General features: G+C 37.5%; 1 protein-coding gene across 5 annotated transcripts in view; it reads right to left on the bottom strand.

Annotated features, from left to right (window-relative positions):
• sh3kbp1 (SH3-domain kinase binding protein 1) overlaps positions 1-10,000 on the bottom strand; it is a 43,898-nt gene that overhangs the window by 14,243 nt on the left and 19,655 nt on the right. For all 5 annotated transcript variants that reach the window (XM_053612162.1, XM_053612161.1, XM_053612163.1 and 2 more), the window contains 4 exons: positions 4,184-4,313; positions 1,674-1,780; positions 1,426-1,558; positions 701-900 (listed from right to left, as the gene is read on the bottom strand). In XM_053612162.1, the coding sequence (XP_053468137.1) occupies positions 701-900; positions 1,426-1,558; positions 1,674-1,780; positions 4,184-4,313 (570 nt within the window). The remainder of the gene's footprint in view (positions 1-700; positions 901-1,425; positions 1,559-1,673; positions 1,781-4,183; positions 4,314-10,000) is intronic.

Genomic DNA, 10,000 nt, shown 5'->3' with positions numbered 1-10,000 from the left:
ATAAATACAAAAATATATAGATATACTACATACATAAATGCACTTTTAAATCACTTTTAAGTTGCTCATGTAGATTTCAGTTCTGTCTCAATTATTTATACTTCTCAAACACGAAAAAGGCGCATGTAAATTTGAAAATAAATACTGCACAAAAATGTATTTATATTTTTATTATAATGCTTTAGATTTAGATAAATGTTTGATGTCAGAACTGTATTCTGAAAAATTTACCACATCTTCATCACATTTTTATAAAAATGTTTATGAGTAATATTGTAATAATATAATATTTATGCGCATTACCAACTGTAAAACATGATCTTCCATATATGGTCACACAGGCCATATAAGGGCTGTACTCAGTTTTATATATGTAAAGACACACCCACATTCCCATCTATGGTGTTAAAGACACACCCACTCTGAGCTGCTCTCCTTTACATATATAATATATAAACTCAAAGTAACTGCCTCATTCCCATTTATAGGCTCGAAAAAACAGCCACTTAGAGCTGTGCTTTTTCTATATATGGAATCAAAGACACACCCATATTCCCATATATGGGCGTGTGCCTTAATGGCACATTTAAATGAGGTGTCTGATGCTGACTGGATCATTTTTGTTTTTTGGGGTTTGGTGCTGAACTCTGATTTTTAGCCATACACACACACACACACACACACAGTAACAATCGCTGACCTTCTCTAGTTCGTTGTCCAGGTCCATGGATCGTGGGCGGAGCTTAATGGGCTGATCTTTGAAGATGTCGCCGAATCCGAAGCCGCGCACCTTCTTGGGCTGAATCTCGCTGCTGGAGGCGGCACTGCCTGCATCTGAACGCACACTGCTACTGTCTCCTCCGTCGCTCTCCGAGCCTGTGCTGTCCTTCACACCTACACCTACACACACACACACACACACACACACATTATACGCACATTACACCAATGCACACACTGAGTGACATGAGATAGGAAGTGAGATTTAGGTTGTACTCTAAAAATAAAGGGCTCTGTGTGTGTGTATGTGTGTGTGTGTGTGTGTGTGTGTGTGTGTAAGATATAAATCCAGGCCTCTAGAGTGTCTCTGTTCAGTATTGTGGGAGTTGATAGGTCAGGACTAAAATGAGGCTCTGTGATTGGCTCACTGAGAGGGGTGTGGCTGAGCCCCACTTCACTGAGCTCCTCATTCACAAACTGCCAGCTTAATGAGTTTTAAATAAGTGAATAAACCACTGTGTGTGGTGCTGTTGTATTAAACTAATCAACGACAGAGCGGTGTGCTGAAGCGGAGTTATTTTCCCATAACACCACGACCCCAAGTATTTTATTCCTCTTACACAACAGCAACGATTACTATTGTTTTACTTATTAAACAAAGTCACGTCATATTTTTTATCCATTTAATTTTACAGAAGTACTGACTGGTCCGTGTGCTGCGTGTGTCCTCAGGTGGGGTTGCCAGATCCTCCACGTCGGCCGGCAGCTCTTTAGTGAAGTTGCAGGGGAACATCCCGGTCTTGCCATTGAGACATCCTTCCCACCAGCCCTCCTCCACCTGCAGCAAATCGACACTCAGCAATTCAAGCTCCAACTAATTAACACACACACACACACACACACACATACTCGGATAATAATAAACACAATTGAAATAATAAAACGTTCTTCACCTCTCCCAGGACCTCGATGATGTCTCCGATCTTGAGCTCCAGCTCGTCTTCATTCTGCGGGATGTAACTAAAGGCAGCTTTGCAGCGTCTCTTACGTATGGCCTCTCCTTTTACCACACACACACACACACACACACACACACACACACACACGTCATTTCCAGAGGTTTTAGGTACCTACTATACATAAAAACAATAATAAATTACACATTACTTACACATTCTCAATATTTTACTCTGTTCTTGCTTTGCCAGGCTAATTTACATAAACACATGCCCCCAAATCACCATATATGGTAAACAGTGTGCTTGTCGCCACCCAGTGCTGTATGTTAGAGTTACAGATACAGAACTATTGGCACCCACTCAAGGTCTCTGTGTCTGTTTCCGATCATATATTGGTACCCGTGAAAGTAGGAGAAGTTTCTCTGGAAGGTGTGGGGGCGGAGACTGAAGATGTATTATTAAAATACAGACCTATAACTTAATTAATGTTAAACTGTGTGTGTGTGTTGTTTTCTTCATATGGTGAAATAATGAACCTGTGTGAATACTGATTTAATTTAAAGGGAGTGAGCTTCATAAATGACGTCAAGGGTGCCAATACTTTAGATAAAAATAAAGAGAGTGCCGATGTATAAAATTGTAAAATATATACAATTTTACAATTTAGTTTTAATTTACACAGCGTCCACAACATCATCGTGTCGTACTCTATGCAGAGAGCAAATATAGTGAACAAACATCAATAAGAAGAGAGCATTATGGTGAATAAGAAAATAAAAACATGAAATTTGAGAGAAATTAGACTGAACTAGCAGAGATAAAGATCATTTTTAAAAGTAGATTAAAAGTTCTGTGTTCCGATATCAGGGTTTTATAATTCTTTGTAATAAACGAAGATAAAAACAGCCTTTATGAGATTTCCGGAGTTTTCTCCGGGTGAGTGAGTCTGTAATCTCAGTTCACTAATCTGAACTTTAACCTTCCTCACGGCGATGAAAGTCACGCTCCATTTAACATTACTGAGGTTTCACTTCTCTCCATAAAGCACAACGGAAAATGTGTCAAAACCCATTAGATCTCCACGAAGTTCAGGAGGATCCACGCTGTTTAACCGCCTCCATCGAGTAAAGAAATAAGAAATAAAAACATGACTGATTTGTATATGTAGAGCATTGTGTAGGATAGAAAGCACAGAGTATATCAAAATAAACATCATTCATTTTTATTAATGCTATAATAATATCCTAATAATAATTCTACATCATAATTATTAGCAGTTTCTTTTATTTGTAAATCATAGAATTAGATACTTAAATAAATAAAGTCAATTAGTGTAATGTTTATATTTTAATGCACATCTCTGGCCAAGTGTGAAGTGAATTAAACTCTAAACTATTTATACATCTAACTAAAGTGGTATTTATTTTGTGTTGATTTGCGTTGGAATACTACTACTACATTATTCATACTACGCTATTAATACTACACTATTCATACTACGCTATTAATACTACACTATTCATACTACACTATTAATACTACGCTATTCATACTATGCTATTCATACTACGCTATTCATACTACACTATTCATACTATGCTATTCATACTACGCTATTAATACTACGCTATTCATACTACACTATTAATACTACGCTATTAATACTACACTATTCATACTACGCTATTAATACTACACTATTCATACTACACTATTCATACTACACTATTCATACTATGCTATTCATACTACGCTATTAATACTACGCTATTCATACTACACTATTAATACTACGCTATTAATACTACACTATTCATACTACGCTATTAATACTACACTATTCATACTACACTATTCATACTACGCTATTCATACTACACTATTCATACTACGCTATTCATACTACGCTATTCATACTGTGCTATTCATACTATGCTATTCATACTACACTATTCATACTACGCTATTAATACTACGCTATTCATACTACACTATTCATACTACGCTATTAATACTACGCTATTCATACTACGCTATTAATACTGCGCTATTCATACTACGCTATTCATACTACACTATTCATACTACTTCTTCTAATTCTACTCCTCCTCCTACTTCTACTGCTACTAATAGTACTACTTCTAATATAAACAATTATATTTATACAGTGCATTTAATGTTTAAAATGCAAAAAACAACAGAGAAACAAAGGGTGGTTAAATTAAAACTTTAAAACAGGCAGATAATGAAATGCATATTTATGCTCAACACTCTATTTATTAGTCAGCGAGCAAAAGTTTGCATCCCTGTAACACTGATAGAAACATACACAGAGAGACGGATCAGATCATAACTGGAGCAATTCCGATCTACTGCTTTTGAACATTAATATGATGTAGAATTGTGTCTGTGTCTATTTTACGTCCATTAGAAATCAAATCGCATGCGTAACGCATCAGGATGAGAAATGTATTTGTAGTGCTGTTAATGTCGAGTGTCTGTACCTTTCTTAGCTGGTCTGAGGCTGGATTCTGATCCGGGACTTGCACTGCCGTTGGACAGATCCGATTTGGCTGCTTGGGAGGTGGAGCTGAGCTCCTTCTTCACCTCTGTTTTCACCTCCGTTTTCATCTCCTGCAGGAGAAGATGGAGAAAAGGTGAGAGAAGTTCTTTAAACTGCCACCAGGAGGTGCAAGAGACCACTAATGTCCTGCTGTGTGAGAGAGGAAGGTAATGAACTGTACAGAGATTTACTGTATGACTTCTTACTCCTTAGAGTGTTCTCACATGGTCATGTGACCACCTGCCAATCAGATTCACATGCAAATGGTGGACGCAGTTTCTTCAGAATGACATCAAACTGAATTTCCTATTCTGTACAAAATCACACTCAGTTTCAAATGAAAGAAGGTTTGAGGCAAATTATTAATATTAAATTCAGTCAGTGTTTTTATAAACTAGCAGATCGGCTAGCTATTAAGACTTCTGCTCAATTAGCATTTTCTGAAACGATGATGTCTGTTTTCACCATGGCTTTTAATTTGAAGCTAAAAAAAAAAGCATTGCATTGTGGGATGCATTTACACCATGGTTAGTACACCAAGTATAGTAATACATCTATAACACCAGGGTCATTCTGGTGTACTGGAACAATTCATATGGCACAACACACACTGCGTTAAGAGGGGGTTTTGTTTACGGTGACTTTTTAGATATAATGGGTGAGAGACACTGAGAGAGAGAGAGAGAGAAAGAGAGAGAGAGAGAGAGAGAAAGAGAGAGAGAGAGGGAGGGGAGGCGTGTTTTGGACCCATTTCCTGAATGCAGCACTGCTGAGGAGGAGTAAACCACACACACACACACACACACTGTAAGCACTTCTCCATATGTGGATTTTGGTTGTAATTCCAGTTCCTGTGAGCAGCTCGAGTATGCACAATGTCCGTCTTAATCAGGGGTCAAAGTTCATCAACATCCTCCGTCACTTTCTTCCTGCCACGTCATCCTGATTCTCTCTCTCTCTCTCGCTCTCTCTCTCTCTTTCTATCCTGAATCATAAAGTCGGTTAAATACCAAACCTAAAAATAGTTCAACTCTCAAACCTTCATCTCAAATCAGCAAAGTCACATAAATTTTTTTTAATTAAATTGATTAAAAAAAATACTAATAAAATAAATAAAAGACAAAGTAAAGAATTTCATACACTTATTTCACACACAAAAAAGGAAATTAATGCTGATGATAATCCGAATGTTTGTCTTTTCCCAGTTAAAAATGAACTGCATTTTAATAATACATTCTGCAGTCTGTTAGCTCTTAATAATAATAATAATAATCATAATAATAATAATGATCTTTATTTATATAACACTTCATTTTGAGTCAAAATGTGAAAATTCTTTACATAAAAGATCAAAAATTAGACAAGGAATAAAACTTCATTTAAAATTTTCCAATTTTTTCTGGTCTCTTGAAAACAGAAAGGCAAGACAATATGTTGTTAATATGTGTTTAAGTGTTTAATTGTATTTAATAGTTATTATTGAATTATTTCTGCTATTGTAAATGAACTGCCCTAGCTCCTCGTGAATAGTTCACATGACTGCGTCTCTCTCTTCTACTCTTCTTCTGCTCAAAGAATTTCATGAAGAGTCCGATCTTTTAATCTGTTCATTCCCAACCCAACGCTCAGAAACTCCAGTGTGTGGTTTTACTGATGGGGATATCAGCCTGGTGTCTGTGGATGTGTGTTTACTCTCATGCTGATCATAACCTCAGAAATAATATCTATTTATCTATCTATCTATCTATCTATCAATTTATTCATTTATTTATTTATTTTACAGTGAGGAGATTTAGATTAGATTTAGGAAAATGAGATTCCGAGACTTCATCATCTACAGCAGAGCTGATGGAGGAAGATGTTTCCCTACAACCACTGTTACATAATCACTCAGACCGTGCATTTAACACACACACACTGTCTGGAATATTTTATTCAAGTTTGCAGATATGAGAGAGAATGACATCCCTGGTGAGAGACATGAAAAGAAAAAGCAAATGTAAAAGGATGAATCAGAACACACACACACAGACACACACACACAGCCACACACACACACACACACACACACACACAGTTACTAAACATTAACCTTGGGAGAACATAAGAGATCGTATCTCCTGAGTGATATGCTGGGAGACGTTTCTGTCTGAAAGAACGAAGCAGAAAAAAGCCACCTATCTGTAAAGTCACGCACACACACACTTCTGTACACAAAGCTCACTTTCATTGACTCCTCCTCCTCACAGTCTCCTTGCTAGTTTTAAATGAGTTTTCATGTTGAACAGGTAACTGTGTTTCTGTGTTTCTGTGTAAGTTAACGATCATCACCTGATTTATACATTTTTTAAAACCAGTTCTTCCACAAGGATTTTGTTAAAGCATTAGTGTCCCTGCCAGCAGACACGCCGGGGCCGGAGACAGAGACGCACAGTCTGTCCTGAACAGTTCAAAATGATCAATGAGTCATCTCAAGTTTTCACATGACCAGGATAGGGAACAAGCTTTCTATGATTATAATATGCATTATTCAAGAGCTTTTTGCATATTCACGAGTGGGCAGTAAAAGATCTCGCTCGAGGGTCCAACATGGACAATCTCACACTTCTGGCATTTAAAACTTCCAGGGGTTCAGGACACGAACTTAAACTTAAACATTCTTCTAATAACTCTTATGTGAGCTCCATCATCATCATCACCATCATCATCATCATCATCACCATCATCACCATCATAATCATCATCATCATCACCATCATCATCATCATCACCATCATCATCATCATCATCATCACCACCATCATCATCATCATCATCACCATCATCACCATCATCATCACCATCACCATCATCACCATCATCATCACCATCATCACCATCCTCATCATCATCATCACCATCATCATCACATCATCATCATCATCATCATCACCATCATCATCATCATCATCACCATCATCATCATCACCATCATCACCATCATCATCACCATCATCGTCACCATCACCATCATCATTTAATTATTCAATTATTAATTATATATGTCGTGAGTTGTGTCTAAGATCACCTCATGATAAATCTTTTCATGATGACAAAAAAGGCGAGTATGGTTATTAAGATAATATTCAAATTAAATTAAAAACGCTTTTTTCAAATTCTTTTAACTATTTTTCAAATATAGTCGTTAACGTTTTAATGATATGTAATTATTCAGCTATTTATTTCATTATAATTATCTATTTAAGGTATTTAATAATAACTGTTAATAATAACTTTTTCTTTTTTAGTTATAAAAAATAGCAATAAAAAAAAATTGAAGCCCAGAAATGTCACTAACCCAAAATCTGCTTTCTAAAAGATCTGAAAGACCGAGTCCGATCTAAGAACATAAACAGACTCTGCGTCGAGCCTCGGCATCTTCGTTCTACCTCCCGAGTGAAGAAAACGATGTATAAGAGCCGACAGAGTGTCACGGAGGGGAACACCAATACAGAGAGACCTGACAGCACGGACGTTTAAGACTGTGACGCGAGGAACTGTCGATGAACTAACACTAACCAAGGCTGAATCACGTCGGAATCACGTCAGGTCGGAATCACGTCACGTCAGAATCACGTCCCGGTTCACCCTCCCGTGAAAAGTTCCACATAAACACACAGAACATACGAGCATTCTGCGTCTGTGTGAAAGGAACCAGAAGAGCCAACGCTGCTGACAAGAACTTCTAGAAAGCATGGAGAAGAAAATAAAATCGTTAAAAAAACTGCTAGAGAAAGCGTAGCGTACGTCAGGGACAAGATTTATATTTATATTTATATTATTTTATTTGAGGCAACAGTTAATAAAATAGCGAGGCGGTAGTTCAGTTTGATGATATTTAATAATTAGCGACGCAACCATTTCTTTTTACCGATCGAAACACACCATAGTCCCGCCTTCTTGTTTTCTATTAGCTCGACTGAGGTTTGCAAACTCACAGGTCAAAGTTCACCGAGCTGCTGCAAAGTAAAATTAAGCGCTAACAGCTCACGTGTCTTTCACCTTCACGTGATTTTTCTGGCTTTTCAGACGGATTTTATTCAAGTTAAGTCTGAATAAGTTATGAAAGTAAAATAAAAGACTGAAAAAGCTTTAGCTGAGTAAAAATAAGCTAAAAAAAAAGTGACTAGAAATAAAGTCACTGCTTATTTACATACATTACAAAGGGAGCGGATATGTAGCCCTGCCACTAAATGTGACTCATTTTACAAAATTTAATAAAAATACAAGGTTTCATGAACTGCGTGAGATTTTATAGTAAATAAAGTGGTGCTTGAAAGTTTGTGAACCCTTTAGAATTTTACCTTGAAATGAACTGCTAATCCTAGACGTTCACATACTTTTGCCGCTCACAGATGTGTAATTCTGGATCATTTTCCTCAATAAATAAATGAGCACGTATAAAATTTCAGTCTCATTTGTTTAATCGGGTTCTCGTTATCATCTTTTAGGACTTGCGTGTGAAAATCTGATCGTGTTTTCGGTCATATTTATGCAGAAATGTAGAAAATTCTAAAGGGTTCACAAACTTTCAAGCACCGCTGTATAAAACACTGCAGAAACATTGTGCGATAATCTTCATCATCATCATTATGAGGTGTGTTCACAGTAACATCGCTTCACTGAGAGTCTCGCACTGGCCGAGCTGCACATCTCACGCTAACGAGTGTGCGCACACACACACACACACACATACAAAAAGTGCATCACTTTTGAGCAACAGCTGTGATGAACCTATCAAACACACACTTCCTGCTTCAAGCTCAGACCACAGTTAACCCACAGCTGCAAAATTCTGCAACATGTAACACACACACACACACACACATATATACACACACACACACACACGTCTTTTCCTCTCAGATGATAAAAATAAACACCAGCGATTAAACCTGCAGTCAGACTTAATTTTAAATGTAATTAAATTCTATACGTCCTTTTAAAGCAATGATGCAACACACACACACACACACACACACAGTCAGAGTACAGTATGGTGTATTATATATAGTTCTACCATAAAGTAAATCAGCCAATCAGAATCTTCCTGCAGGGTCACATGACTCTTTACTCTGTCAGTGTGTCCTGCTCTGTTCCTGCACTAACGACGTCTGCTCCCAGTATTAACAGACGAATGAATAAATTGAAAAATCAGCTCATTAGCGGCTAATCCCAGGCCTGTGTGTGTGTGTGTGTGTGTATGTGTGTGTGTGTGTGTAGTCTTGTTGAATGTCCAGACTCCTCTGTTTTCTGTGTTTCTGGTCAGACGTCTCAGGAGACTCGGATCATTTCCGTGGCGTCTCCGCAGCCTTGCACCAGTTGTAGGTAACCATGGAAACAGCACAGAGGGAATCATCATCGTCTCCTTCACGCTTTCAGGACAAGGCGAGACGAGGCCAGAGAGACAGAATGCACTACAGCAAGCTGAGAGGAATTCTACATGGAACCCTACAACAAAGTGTTTTGCTAGTGACACAGGAAGGGTTCTATGTTAGATGCTAAAAACCTTTAATTATCCAGTGAACCCTTAAAGAACCCTTTTTTTCTAAGAGTGTGTGTATTAAGTGGAGTAGCATGTGGTACACGATACAAATTATTTTCTTCTTTATATCGAGAACCTGCCAGGAGTTGAACATTTAGCTTCGTGATACTTGGTTCACTCTTAGAAAAAAGGGTTCTTCAGAGATCCTTTAAGGGTTTTTAAAATGCACTCCTA

This window comes from Ictalurus furcatus, chromosome 23 (assembly GCF_023375685.1).
Source record: "Ictalurus furcatus strain D&B chromosome 23, Billie_1.0, whole genome shotgun sequence".
In the NCBI taxonomy this organism is placed as follows: Eukaryota; Metazoa; Chordata; class Actinopteri; order Siluriformes; family Ictaluridae; genus Ictalurus; species Ictalurus furcatus.
This window is presented reverse-complemented; position numbering and strand designations above follow the sequence as displayed.